The sequence below is a fragment of the Centropristis striata genome, chromosome 2, assembly GCF_030273125.1.
Source record: "Centropristis striata isolate RG_2023a ecotype Rhode Island chromosome 2, C.striata_1.0, whole genome shotgun sequence".
NCBI classification, from domain to species: domain Eukaryota; kingdom Metazoa; phylum Chordata; class Actinopteri; order Perciformes; family Serranidae; genus Centropristis; species Centropristis striata.
This window is the reverse complement of record NC_081518.1, coordinates 30,829,679-30,850,217: the sequence shown is the minus strand read 5'-3', so window position 1 is coordinate 30,850,217 and position 20,539 is coordinate 30,829,679. Positions and strand designations below refer to the sequence as shown.

General features: G+C 38.0%; 1 protein-coding gene across 1 annotated transcript in view; it reads left to right on the top strand.

Annotated features, from left to right (window-relative positions):
* The window catches only part of tpcn2 (two pore segment channel 2), a 28,399-nt gene extending 8,156 nt beyond the window's left edge, over positions 1–20,243 (top strand). The window contains exons 4-25 of the mRNA XM_059324054.1: positions 2,675–2,852; positions 3,025–3,141; positions 4,934–5,040; positions 7,140–7,212; positions 8,170–8,269; positions 8,366–8,431; positions 8,523–8,587; positions 10,289–10,380; positions 10,559–10,640; positions 11,240–11,329; positions 11,411–11,530; positions 11,709–11,768; positions 11,971–12,099; positions 12,651–12,700; positions 13,542–13,641; positions 13,916–13,987; positions 14,926–14,999; positions 15,951–16,056; positions 16,349–16,431; positions 16,566–16,647; positions 18,163–18,254; positions 18,360–20,243. Coding sequence (XP_059180037.1) covers positions 2,675–2,852; positions 3,025–3,141; positions 4,934–5,040; positions 7,140–7,212; positions 8,170–8,269; positions 8,366–8,431; positions 8,523–8,587; positions 10,289–10,380; positions 10,559–10,640; positions 11,240–11,329; positions 11,411–11,530; positions 11,709–11,768; positions 11,971–12,099; positions 12,651–12,700; positions 13,542–13,641; positions 13,916–13,987; positions 14,926–14,999; positions 15,951–16,056; positions 16,349–16,431; positions 16,566–16,647; positions 18,163–18,254; positions 18,360–18,438 — 2,017 coding nt within the window. The 3' untranslated portion in view covers positions 18,439–20,243. The remainder of the gene's footprint in view (positions 1–2,674; positions 2,853–3,024; positions 3,142–4,933; positions 5,041–7,139; positions 7,213–8,169; positions 8,270–8,365; positions 8,432–8,522; positions 8,588–10,288; positions 10,381–10,558; positions 10,641–11,239; positions 11,330–11,410; positions 11,531–11,708; positions 11,769–11,970; positions 12,100–12,650; positions 12,701–13,541; positions 13,642–13,915; positions 13,988–14,925; positions 15,000–15,950; positions 16,057–16,348; positions 16,432–16,565; positions 16,648–18,162; positions 18,255–18,359) is intronic.
* Positions 20,244–20,539: the final 296 nt, after the last annotated feature.

Below are 20,539 nucleotides of genomic sequence, written 5' to 3'. Positions count from 1 at the left end.
AAACTCAAGAACTTTATTAGGTCTGACACTGTCCCATGGAAGGACTGGTGGAAAGCACTTTATTTATACGATCTAGTTCATTGTTATAATTTGTGTTTTATTAGCTGTAAAATACCAGCAGTTTAAAACAGACAATAGATTATTTATTTACAATTACCAGAAATCATGCTTTATTGTGAAATACATCATTATCGAGATATAACATGGCCTTTATCAGGATTTAGATTTAGGCCCTAATTTAGAGACATTTTTAATGTTATTAGAAACACCTGTGAAATTGGCTCATTTTTTATTGTTTTAAACAAGAACTCTGAGCAGGGCCTGTATTTTAGTTGAAGTCCTACCTGGCCAAAAGATTCTCAGCATGACACAAATTTTCTCTCTGTAATAGTAAGTAAAATCATTTTATCAAGGTCAATCTCAGGTCAGGAACTAATTGTGATGCCATTATAGTAGCATAACTGGAATGACATGTTTGCTTATATAGTAGTATAAAATTTCATATTTTATGTTGTATATCAATATTTAGAGAGCAGTATTAATTATTTAGTATAATATTTAGTGAGGCCTCGGTTGATATATAATCCCTGGCATAATTTTTTATTCTTTGCATCTGATAAAATTCAAATATTTAATTAGTTTAAAAAACTACTGACCTAAAATAAACAATTATTTAACACTGCAATTTTTTTGCATTTTCTCTGTTTGCTAAGTCAACATATTGTTTATTTGGGAAAGACAGCACATGTTAATGAGCAGAATGTAAACACACCTGAATGAAGCCAAAAGCCTAATTTACATATGTTGTCTATGACAGTAGGTGGTAAACCCAAATAACCAAATAACCACATACATCAATACATCAGTAGGTCAGTAACAAACATAGATATATCAATAGCATAACCTTGTGAACACACTGAATAATAAATGAATGATTCAGTCTACAGCAGGTCAAAAGTTTTCCAGTTTTTATATTTTTGCGACTAAATGAATGGAATAGAATACAGTGCATCTGAGTTCATCAGGTATGTGTCTAATGTAATTGGATAGTTGACAGCAGGAAGTTCATACGTGGTTACATTAGTATTTATAATGTAGTATGATTTATATGAGAGAAGTTGCTGTGCTATTATCCATCCTGCCTGTTAGATTAATAGCCACACAGACACTAAGTAAACTTACAGACAGACTTGGCATTATGTTTTCCTGTTTTCCCTCTGTCCGTGAATTCTTTACCATGGGAACACCTGGGGGGAGTTTTTCAAACTTTGCACAAACCTCTAGTTTGACTCAAGGATGAACTGAGTAGATTAGGGAGGTCTAAGGAAAAGAAAACATTTGGCCGTAACTCAAGAATTCCTACATGTCTAATAAGAAAAAATTATGAAGTTACAACATTTTACATCCAAAAGGTCAAAGGTCAACTACACTGTGCCACTATAACATTATTTAGCCATTATTTATTGCCAAAACGGAGATGAGGAGACATTTTGTCAGATGCTGAATTGTTGACAGTGATGTTGGGTGCTGTCTGTGAACCTGTGGTGAATATTAAGTAGCTTTTTTGGCACAACATCAATATTTGATACATTGTCTACTGTCATGGCTACATACAGTAGCATGTCTGGACAGACATGGATGTAAACTGCAACTTGACTGGTTGGTAGCATAGACTGTACATAAATAATGGACGTAGTGACAGTGACGTCACCCGTTGGTTTGAGGACTGCCCGTTTAAGCATCGAGTTCAGCGTTACACTCGTTGCCATCTTTCTTTATGTATGTCGCCATCTTAGTTTTGGAAACTGGGAGCAGACCATATTTGGACTGTGGAGAAGCGAGAGGTGGATCTGACTGACGACCAAGGACACTGACTACTCGCCTCTCTACACCAGCAACCTGACTGAGCAATGTCGATGTTAATTCATGTTAGCATTAACTGGGATGTTCATTTTGGCTAGCAAAAAACAAAAACAAAATGTACGTTACTTACCTGAAAAATGACTCCTTGAAGTTTCTATTAGTACAACCAAACGCTGAACAAGACATTTTTAAATGAACAGTTCAAATAAACATTAAATGAAAATGCAGTGTGAAAGGGTCAAAGCTATGAGACGAAAACGTTAAACTTCCATTTTTATTTTATTTTTTTACTTTATTGACACAGTGCGGTGGCATTACTTTTCTTCTCTCCTGATGATGGCTCGCCTTGTTAGCCACCTGTCAATCAAAGGTAGTCATGCCCCAAATAATACAATTCTTTATCTTCTATTTTCTTCTTAATTGGACCATTATTTGCACAATTAACATCATATTGTTTGAAGAAGATTTTTTACTAGCAATTGAGACCATAGTGTTGTCATGTTGAAATAGATAGGACCCAAATACTTCTGCAACCGCCGTCAGTGCCCCCTGTTGCAATTTTTAGTAGGATGCAGGCTTAGGACACCTGCTGGTTTGCCTGACTGCTCAGACCTTGGAGGTTGCCGCCTGGTTGGTAGAAACATAAAACAACAAGGCGGTAATTCTAGATTGAGCAAAATATAACTTTAATCATCTGGTAAGCCTCATTGACACAGAGAGTTTGATTAATTATCTACAGATTTTTCTAAGCCACAATTCTACCATGCCTGCATCCATCTGTCATCCACTCACTCATCTTTCCCCGCACCAGGGGCTTTGGCCTAACCATTGCAGTGGTGTTGTTGCTGGCATTTGTGGAGCGCCCCTCCTCCCTGTCACTCTCCTCTGACCCCCGGTATCGATCTAAACCCTGGGAGCCTCCCTGCGGCTTCACCGAAAGCATCGAGATCGTCTGCCTCCTCATCTTCACTCTCGATCTTGCTGTTAAGGTAAGCACAGCCTGGGTGCAAACATACTCGCAGGATATTGGCAGCTGTCTGGTGAAGCATGGGCTTTGAAGGGGATTGTACCACATTCCATGTTTCCAAATAATTTTGCTCTTTTTGTTGTTTTGTAGTTGTTACCTTCATATTTGTGTCACTCCATCTCCTTTGTCATCAGAGCTACTTGATTGGCTGGGAGGAATTCAGAAAGAACAAATGGCTAATTGGCTACACAGTAGTCTTGTCAGTCTCCGTCATCGACTGGGTGTTGTCTGTCAGCATGTTGTGTGATGAGGTAAGGCTGTCCTTGTTCACGCTTCTTTTATGTTGTGCGTAGAGGAGTGTATAGTCAGGCGGCTTAGGACCAGATTTAAGAAGAATGGGGACCCGCCTGACAAAAGCACCAATTTTTTTCCAAATGCTCTCTATCACTATAGGTTTCAATTTTGTTAGGAGCCACTCCATCAAGATTGCGGATCGGAGATGGCAGCCATATAAAGTCTATGAGAACCAATATATCTTCCAAGCCACTTAGAAGGTTAAATCTTGGTGTCAAAATATACATTTTCTGAACTGTCAGTACAATTCACGCAAGTTGGATCAGCCTGTGATGTAGATTTTTTACTTAGATTTTTGGTGTGATTTTAAATCCAGCCCTCAAGAAGTTATACAATGTAGATCAGTAAAAATTCTCACCGAAAAGTATTTTTTGATCAAGATCTGACATGAGATTAAAGCGTTCCTTTGATTTTTTTTTTGAGCAGTGTACAGGGCAGCTAATCCGCACTCTCTATGAACTCCAGATTCCCTGCTGGAGCACTTGAAGCGATTTGCCTACTTGTCTGGGTGAAAATGAACATATCTATTTGATCAAATAATCATCTTGTGATATTCTCAATAGCTTTGAATTATTCCTTGACCCAGAAAATGTATATTTTGACACCAAGATTGACCTTCTTAGTGGCTTGGAAGATATATTGGTTTTCATAGACTTTATATGGCTGCCATCTCCGATCCGCTATCTTGATGAAGTCGCTCCTACCAAAAACTGAAACATATGTGAGTTCATGTGGAAAAAATTTGGTGCTTTTATCCATTGTGTTCCCTTTATTTAGCTAAACTGCCTGACCACCATCAAACAACAACACTACAATGTTACAGTTCAGAATAGCAGGCTGAGCCAGTGCCATGGCTGGATAAGGACCGTTCAAATATTGCATTTTCTTTTTTTCCCCTCCCATTTTATATGAATTCTCCATCATCCATGTCTATTGTATGTGAAGGTGTTCACGAACGAGCTGGGTCTTCAGTCTCTTCTTAAAGATTGAGAGGGACTCAGCAGATCTGATTGACTTTCATTAAAGATAATCAGTGCTCCACCAGAAATTAATAAAAAACTTGTTTAGCTTGTGGAAAAAGAATAACTGGAGACACCTAAAAGTCAGTTTACTTTTATTTCTTACCAAGTTTACTGGAGACACAGTGGTAGCTGAAGAGAAGTCAGTGAGACAGTATGGTCCCAGTTTACATTTCACATCAGACAACAGTAATGGAGGATAATTTGAGCCGGACTGACAATTTGCATAACTGTTTCTTACAGCTGTTAAACTGTGTTACCAAATCAATTGCTTGTTTACAGCAGTATTACGTAGAATTTGTATTTTTGGCAATTTAGCATCCTCGCAGCTTTACAAGTAAAATTAATTAATTAAGATTACATTACTTATGATTAAAAAACTAACGAGTCGACAGCTTTGTCAACAACAGTCACACAGCAAGAAAGTGCAGGAACACTTTTTAAAATATATTTTACATTGTGGTGAGAAAGAGGTGTATTTAGTTAAGGAGATATTTTTGTAAAAAGTATTTACAGTTCTGTTGCCATGTAATCACCTGAGCTCAGCTGAGCTGGTGACTCATGAAGAACACCTTGTTATGAACACATTGCAAAGTCAGAATGCCGCATGTGCAACTTGAAACATGGCCTAATCAGTGGAGAGAAGGGCCAGTGAATTTGAATTTATTTTGTTTTGGCACATGGTACCTTGCATCCAAAAAAGTGATCTTGTCTTTTCTCTTTTCATCAGAAACTTAGAGTCCGGCGACTCCTCCGGCCATTCTTCCTCCTGCAGAACTCTTCTCTGATGAAAAAGACTCTGAAGTGCATCAAGAGGACTCTGCCAGAGATTGCCAGGTATCTGACTCCTTTTCACTGACAAGACCTATTGATTTAGGGCAGACCTGGGAATTGGGCGGCCCGCGGGCCACATCCGGCCTGTTGGCTGTCCTTGTCTGGCCCGCGTGAGGTTACCCAGAAATTAAAGATCAATACAGTGCTTTTATTTTGAAGGTGGTTTACGTATATGTGCCTGCATGCATACACACCTGCAAAGACTCTTTAACTGATAGTTCAGAAGATTTATTTAAAATCGTAGCTCCATGAAAATAAAAATAAGACATTCCTTGGTCACCTTGTGAATCCATCGTAAGAGCTATAACAAACATTAGCATTAGCACTTGAGCTAACAAGAACTTTTACTATAGTTAAGACAACAAATATAGCCACTAATATATATGAGAGAAGAAAATAAACTTTAACAAACCTTGTGTCCTGTCAGCCAGCCACTATAGAAGCCTTTTCATACTTTATATCAACTTTAAATGAATTACGACGCACTCGTTATTATTAACCGTTAGTTTTTCCTTTTACCGTTCCACCTGTTACTTCCTGTCACTACCTTTCAAAATGAAAGCACCCGTTTCACACTGGGCGGCGCCTTTTCGAAATAAAAGCATCACAACATTGTTAAACACCTAGAAAATTTACAAACATGAAAAACAAGCTATATAATACAAAAACATCGATAGGAACCTTGCTAAAGGTCATTTACAGTTGTGTTGAAAAAAAATGTAAAAGTGATATAGTGATTGGAGTATTTACTACTTTTTACTGCTATACTTGATTTACTCCACATTAACAGTCTTATCATAACATGTATTCTTATCAGTAGCAGCTCAAAACCAGATAATTTACTGTATTTTATAAAACAATTAAATTAGGCAGAATTTAGTTCCGAGTTTTGGTCCGGCCCCCGCAACCTTCGTGATATTGGTCATGTGGCCCCTTGGGAAAATGAACTGCCCACCCCTGATTTAGGGGGATCTTTACTTTTGCATTTATGGTCTTTTTATGCATCATCATTCAAGCTGTTTTATCTTTAAACACATTTTTTATGTATTCCAAATTGACAGTTACAGGATAATGGTGTATGCTAAGTGTAGAAATGAGCTATAAAGTCAGTAACAGTGTTGGGCAAGTTACGTAAGTTACTCATTACTTACTTCTGCTTGAAAAAGTTTGTTAAATTACTAATTAATTACTCCACAGGGGTTAGCTTAGTACAGTACAGTGCACTTTTTTTAATGTACAAACGGAAGTAACACCTGCACCCAGTTGGCTCACTTATGTTCACTTTCATTTCCTCACTCAACAAATAAAAAAGCCGCTAGTGACTTCTCTCGCTTCATTGAGCAGGTAGCTGCTTCTCTATTATGTAGCCACAGACTGATGACTTATCTGACTGCACCAACTCTTTATGAGATGCAGTCCAGGAGTGTGTCAAAGTTCAAAAATATATTTCATATATTATCCTTTCATTAACTTGAACAATAAGGAAGATTGTGTCGGTTCAGCTCGATTTATAGATTTGTTGTATTTTTTTCAGGCACCTTTGCTCAAATTCATTTTTAGAGGACTGAGAGTTTGAGCACTTATAAGACTCAGATGGACATGAAACTTGAATCATTAGCACAAAATAGGAGCAACCTCACAATGACTTGCAAAGAGAATGTCAATAACCATCATCCAATTATAGAGCGTTAAACTCACTAACTGCATGCACAGTTTGATCAGTTCACGTTCAGATTCTGAGTCAGTTTTGCACCATTTTAGTGGTTCAGTGTTTTGTTCTCAACTGTAGCAACAAACATCCTGAAATTGTTGCATTCTTGACTGGTTGCTTCTCTATAGCAACATTTGCTGAGGCTCATGGGTATTGCAGTATTAAGATTCATCCACCATACCAAACTTAAGAATTATGATTTTTAAGAAGTTAAATGATTCAAACTGAATGTTTTAAATTATTCAAGAGACTGTTTATAACTATAAAACATCACCTGTCTTTAATGGAGTGCTTCTTCAAAACAATAAAGGCAGATTTAGATTCTTCCCTGACCCCCTTGGGTTTTCCAACACACACTGAGTTTGTGTGTGTGTTGTTCTCTTGTCTGCAGTGTCATCCTGCTGCTGGCGCTCCACCTCTGCCTCTTCACAATGATCGGCATGCTGCTGTTTGCTAAAAGTGAGGTGAGTTCAGGTGTTTGTGGTCACGCCCTGTTAAATGCAAACTACTATGATGGTATCTTTTACTGTGGTGTAGTGTAGTGTGTGTGTGTGTGTGTGTGTGTGTGTGTGTGTGTGTGTGTTTTTGTGTTTGTTTGTTTGTGTAGGTGGACATGTCACAGACTATAATGACAGCTCATCAGCTAAAGGTCACTGTCAGAAAAAAGCCATCTATCATTCTATCATTGGAAGTACAGTTCCAAAAATAGAGACATACATTTAAAAATGACAAATGTCACAAAGTGAATCAGGATAGGTTGGATTGGTAGAACACCAATAATGTGTAATCAGAAGCAAAGCTTGATAGAGACTCTTCAGGAAGAAGTGAGTATGTGAAGCCAACAATTTTTCCATGAACTTGTAAGTAAGAAAACCCCCATTAAAATCCCACCAACATCCTTCCCTGAAACTCATCCTCACTCAGCCTTCATGTTCATGTCATGTGGTTCACTTTGTGTGTCTAGACAGGGATGGTGCATCAAAAAGAGCACAAGATGATTTATTGTATTTCTGCTTTTAATGACTTGAATTATGTTAATATTAAATTATTACTGGTTTGAATTGTAATATGAGTGCTGCAGTAGATGCATTTGAATTTGAATTTTGAACCACAGAGGCAACAGCTAGCCCAGAGGTGACTTTATGTGAGATATCTAACTTAAGAAGTCAATTTTTATATTAATGTCAATTAATTAAGAGGCTAGCCAACACACATTTTTTCTACAAATTATCAAAACTAAAATAAATGCCTGTCAAGAGTTCTCTGATGGTAAATTCATGTCTTTTTTTTTTCTTTGTTTTTGAGAGGCTGGAAGCAAATGTTTGATATATATATTTTAAAATATCTCATACTACATTAATGCCTGTGTCGAAATAACAATATTAAATGTAAGCCCATCCTCCCTCTCTGTTTGTGTTCAGGATCCAAAGAAGAATGGAGAGTGGCTGTTACATTTCAGAAACCTGCCTAACTCTCTCACATCTCTGCTGGTGCTGCTCACCACAGCCAACAACCCAGATGGTACACAATTAGTCACATAATACACTTTCCATGTTGTGTCCCCTTATTGTTGTTAATTGTGCCTGTGATTTTAACATGTCACCTGTCTTGTCACAGTGATGATCCCTGCCTACTCCCTCAACAGAGGCTACTCCATTTTCTTTGTCATGTTCAGTGTGATTGGTAAGCAGTGGTTATTAATGTTTTACTGTTAAAGCAAAGTCAATGTGTTGAGTGAAGTGTTTCAGGGAATTTGTTTTTCTCTTCCTGGCAGGAACCTACTGCCTGATGAACTTACTGACAGCCATCATCTATAACCAGTTCAGGGGATATTTACTGGTGAGTCACACATACATTATGACATCATGCTGCTGAGGAGCATTTCTTTGCAAGTTCCTACTTAATACAAGCACAGTCTAAACCAAACATGACTGCTGTAACTCCATTATTCGGGTGTGTCAGTGAGAAAAACCAAGTCTTGGCAGAGAAAGGTAGTCACCTGACAGTCTTTTAAAATGCTACAGCATACGCCCAACATTGAGTAATGGTTTTGTGCTTCAGCTAAGCGGCTGCTATCATTTACTGAGAACTAGCATTGCCACATTTGTTCCTTTAAAGGTGTTGCTTCAGTGCAGTACAAAATCACTGTCCCTGTCAAAAAGTTAAAAAAAAAAGATATATATAGAATAGAATAACCTGAAAACTTCCTCCAGTTTGTAATGTATTTCTATTACAAGACTCCAAGGCTGAGCTAAGCCTGGTGGATGTCTCTGTAACGACTTTGACACAAAACTGGTGGACTCAAATGCATGACTCACAGGCGGTAGATGGTATAACAAAAAGTATGGAGTTATATTACTGCCAAAACTCCACAAACACACAAAACATGTTTTACTGACGCCCAACGATTCACTAACAAACTCAGTGTGGTTTGTGAATACAAAACATCATTCACAAACTAATGCATTTTGTTTTGCAAATAAGAAACATACCTATCAAACATGCTATGTTATGATGACTAAACTTACCATTACACCCAGTTAACGCTATACTTGGCCACGATTTAAAGTGTTGAACTGTGTGTTATTACAATAATGTCTGTGGAATTTTAAAAATATCCCAATCCAGCATGGCTCAGAAATAAGTTTTCTTAAAAGAGACATTGCTGTGTACATTTGGCAAATCTTTACGGACAAAACAAATGTTTCTTTCAAGTCATCTTTTAGGCTCTGTTACACTTGTTTTTATTTGGAATGAACTGATCGGTGAATACAAAAAACATCTATATCTATATCTATATAGATATAGATATATCTATATATGTCTTTCTCTCTCTCTCTCTCTCTCTCTCTCCCTCTTTATATATATATATATATATATATATATATATATATGTATATACATAAAACAATCCTTTAGCAGTCTCTCAAAACTTGAATTGTGCAATTCATCACAATGATAATCAAGTCTGTGTCAAATTTTGTTAAAAGCCTCATTCTTGTTAGGCATCACCAGGCCATCATGTAAAAACCAACAAATCAATTCTGACTTGATGTTCAATTTGAATTATATAACAACAACAAGTTTCAAAAGGAAGCCAATGGCTGCCCTGAAGGGTAAGAAAAACATGCTTATGAAAAATGTGAAGCAAGTGAATGACATGCACTTGTGTATACTTGTAAACACAACAGTTTGGCCCTTTAAGACTCCCTGGGCCACCTGTTCATCTGAGGCTGTATGTGGAGCAGACTGCCATCTGCTGGATTATAAAAGGCGTCTAACAGGATTATTACATTCTGACAAACTACGTCCTCAAATATTACAGATTCAAAGTCATCATTATCAGTACAGTACCAATAAAAAAGCACCAGAAATAAAATAAATAAATAATGGAATAAAATGCCTTACCATTCTACAACCCACATCCTTTAAACGTCAAAACAATGGGCTACAGTGTGCATTGCATGTGTATGTATGCATGTAAAATGCTGTGTACAGAGTGTACAGTGAGAGAATCTTTCTGTTCATGTTTTGGTCTAGTTGTCGGTCCAAACGTCCATCATCAGGAGACGACTGGGGATCCGAGCTGCTTTCCAAGTCCTCAGCTGCCAGGGAGCCCAGGAGGCTGCTGAGTAAGAAACATACACACATTTTAATTTCACTTCAGAAAGTAGTGGTGTTACTTTTCTAACAGAGCGAGAGTGTCAGCACAGTCCACAGCAAACAGGCTGTTGTAGTGGTGAGAATGTTCCTCCACAAATATAGAATGAACAGAAGCCATGGAGAGACTTTTTTTGTTTTCTCTGTCAGGGAGTGTGTACGTGTTGAGTTGGTGCTGAAGGTGATGTCCAGAGTCCAGATGAAGAACTACTACAGAGAGGCCATCACAACGGTCAGAGCTGACACACACACACACACACAAACACACACACACACACACACACACACACACACACACAATGCCAATGCAACAATGCAAATTATGATTACTTTTATTCTAAATGCAAGATAATACGAATAATACATGGCTATATGAGTATCCTGTACCATTTTTCTGCATATTTCTCTGAAAAGTAATTTTGCTTCTGAGTAAAAAACGCTGTGGTATTAAATGGGATAAATAAAGTTGTTTGAATTAAATTTTATTTGAATCCACAACATGTAGCTAACATGACAGGGAACGCTCATAGTGACAAACTCCTCCTCTGCAGCTCCCCTCAGCTCTGAGTTGTATTTTAGCATTATTCAGTTTATTGTTTTGATGTATGGCCTGCAGATTCATGGTGCCTGGTTTGGTGTAGTGGATTATTTAGCTGCTAAAGAGATTTTATCAGGAGTTGGTAGAGACAAAAGGGAAGAAAAGTGAATACTGGACTAAATAGATATTTATTATATCATATGTGAGTGTATGAGTGGGTTAGAACACATTCAGATGAGCAGAGGCACCCTCCCGTTCTTCACCTTTTTTTCTTTCAACCACGTGGACTATAGGAGGCGCTGCAGTTTGCCGATGCGGGCACCATGGATCGAGACCAGTTCAGGAAGATATTTGATGAACTGGATAAAGATCGCATTAAGGAGGTAGCTGCTTCACATATTTATTCAACATTGTGTTTCAAAACATCTCTTGTATGTCACTAACTGTGGGTGTGTTCCTCCCAGCACCCTCCCCTGCCCCAGTACAACTCTCCAGTCCTGCAGAGACTCCAGCTGGTTTTCAGTCACTACTATCTCACTATACTTGGCAACGTGGTGGCACTGGCCAATGTCCTGTGCATATGTGTAAGCTGCACTCACACACACACACACACACACACGCACGCACACACACACACACACACACACACACACACAAACAAGCAAACACATATACATAGACACACATGCATATGCATCTACTCCTATGTGCTGATCAAGGTGTCTAACATATCCAAATATGACCTTTGTGTGTGTGTTTCAGACTGTCCTGGTGATAAATTCTGAAAAGTCCACTGCAGAGAGAGACAACTACACCCTGGAGGTAAACACAGTCATTTCATGTCTTACTCAAAATGAGTCTTAAGCATTTCTGATGACCCCCTGACCTTTCCTCTAGCACCACCATTAGGTTAAGGTGACATCTTAAGCAGTATTTTGGTGTCTCAAAAATACATGCTTGAAATTGTCAACATAACAGACTTGTTAAATGAACTAATTTCGTCACTCTCCTGTCCAACTGCCAGCTCATCAACCTGTGCTTCATCCTGTATTACCTGTTTGAGATGGGCGTGAAGATCTTTGCCTTAGGCTGCAAAGGGTACTTGTCCTACAGGAACAATGTCTTTGACGGCTTCCTCACCATCCTGCTCTTGGTAACCCTGCTTGTTATTGTATTTACTATGGCACATCAAAAGTGTGAAAAGATGACCCAAAAACCTTGTTAGTATTAGAGAGGAGGAAACTTCTGTGTAATCCAGCTCCCAGTAAAACCCTCCTGAATAATGAACACTGAAGGAATCCGAATCAGGAGAAGCTGACTGTGATGTTATCCTACTTCATGATGTCACCAAACTCTTTCTTTTATCTTTTCTTATCCTAATTATGCAAACACAGTAAGGAGAGATACACTCTGCAACACTGAGTTCAGCCCTAAGTGTCTGTTTGATACATTTTGGCTGTTGGTCAACACAAACAACACTCGACGTGAACAATCATGTTACTGTGTAACTGTTGGATGTGTGAGTTAGCAGCTGTCACTATATCAACTTTAAAGGTGATGGTATGGCAGGGTTTTGTTCACAACCTGTTTCTGCTGCCCCCAAGTTGCAGGTTTAATGAACAAAAATGTCTCAATAATATTGTATTTATTATATTCACCACTATTAATATTCATCACTGATCTCCTGTATTTTTTCTCCATCAGGTCCTACAGATCACTATATACATCACCTACAGGCTTCCTTATTCTCAGTGGTAGGTTTTCTTCCAGTTATGCTACAGTGAATGTTTGTATATTGTACATATACTCAATGTAAAGCTTACCTTTATTTAACAAGCCCAATTGAGACCTTTAAGAAGGGATACCTGACCAAGACAGACAAAATATAAAAATCAAAGTGCATATACAAACACAAATCCACATATGACACAAATAAAATAACCATCTCAGAACACAGACAGAAAGCAATAGAGTCACTGAAGCTACAGATATTAAATTCAGCTGTTTTGTAGGAGTTGGAGCAGAAAGCATTTTTTCCATCTCAAAATGACCATTGAAAACAATCAACTAAGTTACAGATACATTAAAGTGAAATGCAAAAAGGTAATTTCAACCAAATTTACTGACATTTATAAAGATGTGTCCAACACTCCAACCTTACTTGTAAAGGTCCCATACTCTAAAAAGCTAGATTTCTTAAATTGTGTTTATTTTATTATAAAGCCAGTCTAGATGCTATATAAACCAAAGTATTCAAACACAGAGAAATGCTGTTCACAGTGCAGACGGACAGTATGAGAAAAATAAACGGTTGTTGAGATGTTTAAGCATATCAGAATTTAAAACCCAAAATACAAATATGAACCTGAAAATGAGCAGAATATGTCCCCTTTAACTGTGCAGTTAGCCTTTTCTGTTTGTGTTCTGGGATGAAAGTGCTGCTTAAGAATTGCTCAAATTGCTTCCTAACTGTTCACAGAAATATATTTTGTAGCTGCAGAAGCCTTCAAGAAATGTAGAAATGTTTCTTAAAAATGAGTGATCTGTGTTATATGACCTGCCAAATGTCTCGCATTTGTGTGTGTGTCACAACAGGGAACCGTCCTCTCATGGTGTCATGTCCCTGTGGGAGATGGTTCGTTTGATCAACATGCTGATTGTTTTTCGGTTCCTGCGCATCATCCCAGATATCAAGGTACCAACAAAAACAACTCTTTTTAAAATACAAACTGTTCCAGAACAAGTATAGTAGCATTCACTTACCAATTGGTGGCTTTTCTGAGTAGCCAAACCTATTATGATGACAACATAATAATAAATATTGCACACCTCGCAAAAACATATAACTGCAATAAAAGCAAAAGGATGTTCAGCTTCCTCTTTCACAAAACTGCAGCCTCATCAAAGACGCTCTCCTGTCTGTCTTTATGTCCCTTTTTGTCTTTCATACGTTCTATTTTGCTGTCCAGCTCATGGCTTTGGTTGCGAGTACACTTCTGGACCTGCTGAAGAACCTTAGAGCCTTTGCAGGGATACTGGTGGTGAGTGACATCAGCATACTCCAGTCAACCAGCTGATCTTCACTTACTGTTTTCCATGAAAAAAAAGATGACATGAAAACGTATCTGCCAATGGAGTCCATCACACATATATTGCAGCCCGAGTAGAAAAATGTTTTAATATAAAATAATTAATATGTTTTTATGTATTTTAAATGGCTACTACCTGCTGGTGCTGTGTGAAAACCTTTTATCCTGTATTTTTGTTCATTATTTTAAATAGGCTGCATGATGATGTGTGATCATCATCTTTGGCTTATAAAACCTTTTCCAAACTCTGGATATTGTTAAAAACACACTCTTGCTTAAAGCCAGTGGATTTAGGGGATCTAATTATTTTCTAAAAGTAGAATATAATATTCATATTCAACATTCAACATTTTGTGAACAATTACCTGAAACTAAGAGTTGTGTTTTTTGTAGCTTAGAATGAGCCCTTCATATCTACATAGGGAGAAAGTCCCTGCACCACTATGTTTCTTCAGTGGCCCCTGGAAGGGCGAAGGAGGCTACAAAGAGGAGAAGTCACAGGGTACAACACATGTACAGTAAAATCTGGTCTGCAGCTGTTTAAAAGCTCAATAGGTGGCTCTCCTATGCCAAAACCAAGCCTTTATAGGCAAGCTGTCTGCTGTAACCTTGCAACATTGTAGCCCAATGATATATCACTATTTGTGACATCTTCTCATGCAGAAGGCCACTGTAGTGAGTATTAATTTATTTGCAATCTGTAAACTCACCACTAGATGCCACTAAATTCTTCCCCTTGGTCCTTTAAACAATGCTGTCATTGCAGTTCCAAAATGTAAGCAGTGGAGATACAAGGTTTTCACCTGACCACAGTGACATGCAGAGCAGTTGACATGTAAAGAGAGGAAGTCTAAATGGGAACTGATGTTTTTTTCATGCTCTCTATGCAGGTGGTGTACTATGTGTTTGCTGTGTTTGGTATCTGGCTGTTTGAGGGAGCCATTAAACCTCCTCCAGAGATGAGGTATGAAGGAACACATGTTAAAGAAATAACATCACACTTCTGACACCTTTTTGTTAGCAGAGACAGAAAGCAGAAACACTAAATAATATTCTGAACTGGTAACTAAAACCGGAAAATTAGATGAGCTGCCAAAGTTTGTGTCCCACACATTAGAGTAAGAGCACTATCCCACTGACTTTGCAAGCTTCTTCTTTTAAAGCTGCACTTCATCCTCATACTAGAGGTCTTTTTAGCAGCTAATCAGTCAAACTATGTTTGTCTTTAGTTACTTAAGGACTGCACTGAGGTTTTACTCAGGCCCAATCGAAGAAAAGGATCACTTCTAAAAAAACAGTGTTGGCTCCCATGCAATATGCGTTTTAGAGGCACACAGTAGGAGAGAAGCAAATGGAAATTGATACACATGTCTGCTAGACTGCACACAAAAAGAGGCATAGAAGCTGGCTGAATGAGAGATTGAGGGAAAAGTACGGCAAATAAAAAGATGCATTCCCAAGTGACTTTACAGTAGTGACTTGTAAGGGCTCACGGCCAGTCTAGTGCAGTGCAATATGACAAAAAACTACAAATCCCACAAATACCATTCCATTTAGATAAATGTCTGTTAAGTCACTATCCATTCTCAAATGACAGAACACTTGGTGATTGAGCTTGAACTTAAAACCCTTTAACTTGTAGTAATATTAACTGTCTGTGCAGACATTTCCTTGAAAAATTAGTACAAGGCCACACTGTTTGGATCTCTAGGAAGTGAAATTCAAAAACAGACCTGCAGTTACTGCTAATTGCCACAGATGGCGACAAAGAGAACAAAGCAGAGGTCTTTGAGATGGTAACTGTCAGAAGCACAATGAGTGAAGAATTGATTGAAGGAGTTCTGGGCTTCAGTGAGCCATCCTTTGTTGTGTTGTAATATCAGTGTGTGTGTGTGTGTGTGTGTGTGTCTGTCAGTGGGCTCTCCAACACCACCATGGAGAACATAACCTCCAACTACAGCATGGAGTGCGGCAGCTATGAGCAGCTGAACTACTGGCCAAATAACTTTGATGACTTTGGTGTGAGTAACAACAACAGTAGTTACTGTTGTGTTGTCTGAATTGAAATGCAGGTTCTTGATTGAAATATGTTTTTTTTATTTTATTGTATTCCTTATCATGCACTGTTAAAAGCATTTACTTACCTATTTGAAATTTTATGATAATAATGATGATGATGACGATTGTGATGGTGATGATGATGAGGAGGAGGAGGAGGAGGAGGAGGAGTTATCCCTGTCAGTGATGGTTTACATGTACTTTGGTGATGGATAGGTGCTTTGATTTAAAAAAGACTCCTTACCTCTCTCTCAGGCATCCATCATTTTGCTGTATGATGTCATGGTAGTCAACAACTGGCAGGCCTTCATGGATGCATACAGCAGACACACCACTGAGTAAGAAAAATTACATTTTACATGCACAACAGCTAATGCTGGTGATGATGGTGATGATGATGATGATGATGATGATGATGATGATGATGACGATGACGATGACGATGATGATGAATGTGTTTTATTTCTCCCAGGTGGTCAAAGATTTACTTTGTGTGTTGGTGGCTCACCTCCTCTGTAATGTGGGTCAACTTGTTCGTGGCGCTCATTTTAGAGGTCAGTTCACTCAGACAACACTGTATGATGCATTTATTCATACATTAATTTATAACACCATTCTATTTATCAGTTAAAATGCTCTGTTTTATATCAGTGCACAAAGTATAGAGACAGAATGCACTTAAGCCCCCGCCCCCACCTTGGGGAAAACAAAACTCTCTGACTTTGTATTGACCGAGGGAGTCCCCTTGACAGTTCCCTCTGCAAGCAATCAATATAAAAATGTCTAAAAACTGCTTTGTGGTGAAACGCACTACCAACAGGGAGAAGAACCCATAACTACGTTTTTAAAAATGTTTAATGTGAACTTACGTATGCAGTGCATTTTGTCACTAAGTTAAATAAACAAAATCAGTTTTAGTCTAACTACAATTCTGTAAGTAAACTAAAGCATTTGACACTATGTAACTTGTGTTGTATTAGAATGTGGATAATTCAGAAAGCTATGCAGTATTAAGTGCCTTAGTTTGCTAACATATAGCTAACATTAGCTTGCTAACATATATAGCTAACATTAGCTTGCTAACATATATAGCTAACATGGCTAACATCCAACTTGTCTTTTCTGGTAGACAAAGAGTGCTTAAATAATCTTATGATATGCTTAAATCCAATAGTTTTATGACCCTCATAGTTTTCCCCTGCGGTGGGCGTGGTCTTCAGAGTATGACACATGGCACTCTGTCTCTATATTAAACTGCAAGTAACCATGGAAACAGAACTTATTTTTTAAGCATTAAAGTAACCTAACTATGGATTAGACTGATTCCAGACACAAAACACAGGTTTTGTTGCATGCACTTTAACTATTTTGCTACTGATTCTTAGGTATTCTATTTTAATTAGTACAGCTGTCTGACAGCTTATGGTTGACTCACATTTTCCATGTATAACCAGAACCTTATCTTTAGGCTTCATCTCATAACTACAGTATTTGTTTGTTTGGCTGCCAAAAGTGATCTGAGTTCACAGCAGTACTGCAACTGAACACTTTCAGCATAGACACTGTGGAGAACTGAGCCAGTGCTGCTACACTGATGTGCTGCTTTTGTTATATGGTCGAAAAGATAATGGGTCCTATTTTAACAATCAATAGCACATGGTCTAAAGTGTATGGTGCATGTGCATTTTATTATTCACTGGCACTGCTGATGAAGAAATTAATCAATAATATATTTAACTGAGGAGGAATGCTGCTGCACATCCTTGTGTGTGTAATAGGAAAGCCTTGGACAACCATCCACCTATAGAAGTTAGCTGCTGGTTGCAAGCATAAGATAGGACCCAATGTGTTCAACTAAATAAAAAACTGTTGACCCACTGACTGTTGGCCAGGTCACATTTTTACTTGACTTTTACAAAACTATTGTGAAGTGTTCAGTGCCATAGACAGGGTAGGACGATGAGGAAATGATAGTTGGTTTGTGTGACTTGGAATATTGCCAGCCTTATCTTTTAACAGAAAGTACATGTTGACAGCACAAACACTCATTGTTCCTTTTTTTCTCACAGAACTTCATCTACAGATGGGACCGTAGTCACAGCTGTTCTGTTACAGATGTGGAGAGGATCAGATATCAAACCTCTGTTCAGCTCATGTTCAGGTAATTTGGCACAACTGTTTGGTTCAAAGATCCAGCTCTCAAGTCAAAGCCAACTTGTTGTCCAATCATTCCTCTTTTCTCTCACTTGTCCTTCTCTCACTGCAGGGAACAGATCAAGGAGCCAACTGAAGAAGAATTACTATGTCAACTACACCAACACCCCCACTTACACTTACACTGGTGACACACACACACACACACGTAGCACCAACCAGCACCTACATGCAGTACCAAGTCAAGAGACTGCCATTAAATGAGTCTATTGCATGGTAGAAGCACTGAGGTCAATATTACAGCATTCTACTACTAGTGTATTTTATTGTCAAATTATTGTCATATGTCATTATTACTACTGAAACAAGTAGGTAGCGCATGTTTTAATTATTGTGATGTTACTCATGAACCACTGCGAGCAGCAGTTTAGGTTGTACTCAGATTTGTCATTGGCGGTGGCTCTGTGGAGGCAGACATGTCATTGGTTGAGTTGAACATGACTGGTTAGAGCTGAAAAACGACGAGTGAGGTGGTAAAGTCATAATGAAATAGTATACAGTCTATTGTTGTCTCTGGAATAAGTGCACAGGAAATTATCAAACTGTGACTTCATAAAATGAATTATGGAACCATTAGAAGCCAATCCAAATTTCTGAATATAACTACTTTATTTTTGTTTGCCAGCATGTGGCACAACTTTCTCTTTTCTGTGGCCTCAAGAGCAAGGTTTCTGACTTATCGTTTTTCCCCTTAGAGGTTTTAGTTTTTGCAGTTGTCCAACCATAAAAAATTAAGTATAGTGTTACATCACATTGTGGTAAAATAGTTAGCAAAGAATGTATGTCTGTATGTATGTGTACTGCTGCTGTATAATTAGATTAACCTTTATGGTGTATGTTTACAAAGAATTTGCAGATCTTGTCTTCCACTGGATGCAGACCTTTTAGCACTAAAACCATAAAAATGATATTGCTCCAAGTGACATAAGGTCCTTTCATAAGGAACCATCATAAAGCCCAATATCACAAATTACAAATGTACCTCAAGGGGCTTTAAAATCTGCATGACACCCTTCATCGCAGACCCTCCATTCAGAAAAGGAAAAACTCCCCAAAAACACTCAGAAGAAACCTCAGGAAGAGCAACCGAGGAACCTACCTGCTGTTTAGTTTCATCAGTTAGATATGACATAGAAATCTGTTTCATAACATTTAACAGTGGCAGACAAACATGTCAAAGATACATTGGGTGTTATGTCACCAGATTTAGTGTAGGCTTTTGTTCCATGTGTGTGGAATGCAAAACTCTGAGAAAGTTTCTGGAGACGATTTTAATTGAACATGTTTCCCGCACTAAAAGAAAAAAAAAACTTTCACCAGGAACCAGGAAACACGCCTTTAACTGGAAAGCAGTCAGAGTGCATATTTCAGCAAGGCATTCTCACGTTACATCACATAACAAAATCATCAGATATGCACGTCTGATGTTTTTCCCCTCCGTATCAGTGCAGCACTTCATCATAATGATAAGATTTATTTTTGTAATGACCATTCACGCCCGAGACACCAGTAAGTCAAATCTTCAGAACATTTAGGGAGTGATGTTCATGTGCGACATATATTTTGGTAATATAGCTGCATGTTGGATTACCATCCATCCACTAGATTGAGTATCAAATGCTCAGTAAATATGAACAGATTGATACCTGCCATAAGCCAGTGTCTTCAGATCTTTTATTTCTACATTTATTCAGAGAAAAGACAAATTGTGCCTTGGTATTTATATGAATACAGTTCAAATATAGTTTTTATGTCGAGAAAAAAAAGGGAAATATTTTTTTATCAAGAGAGGTTTGTGAAAAAAATCTGGTTGTATGAGGAAGATGCAATGCAATTTTCTGATATTTTAATACAGCTTGTATTTCATTCTGCATTTTGTGAAATGTTATTTTATTACTGTGTAGAAAAAATATCCCCAAACTGATTTAAAATAAATATTTTGCAAACATTCTAAGACATTATTGTGGATTTTTGATTTTTTTCAGGAGAAGCACTTCACATTGGGGGTCCTTTTGTTGCCAGTTCTCTTGTACGTGCAGCCATTCCCTTTGTCTTACCACATGACGCACACACACGCACACACACGCACACACACGCACACACATTCACTCAAGTATGGAAATTCCCAGTTCACAGTTGGTGCTGCTGAACCGATGATCTTTATCTAACCTGGCCATAAAGATCTCTTCAGCAGACTGTCTAAAAGATCAATACTTAACAAAAAACTTGCAA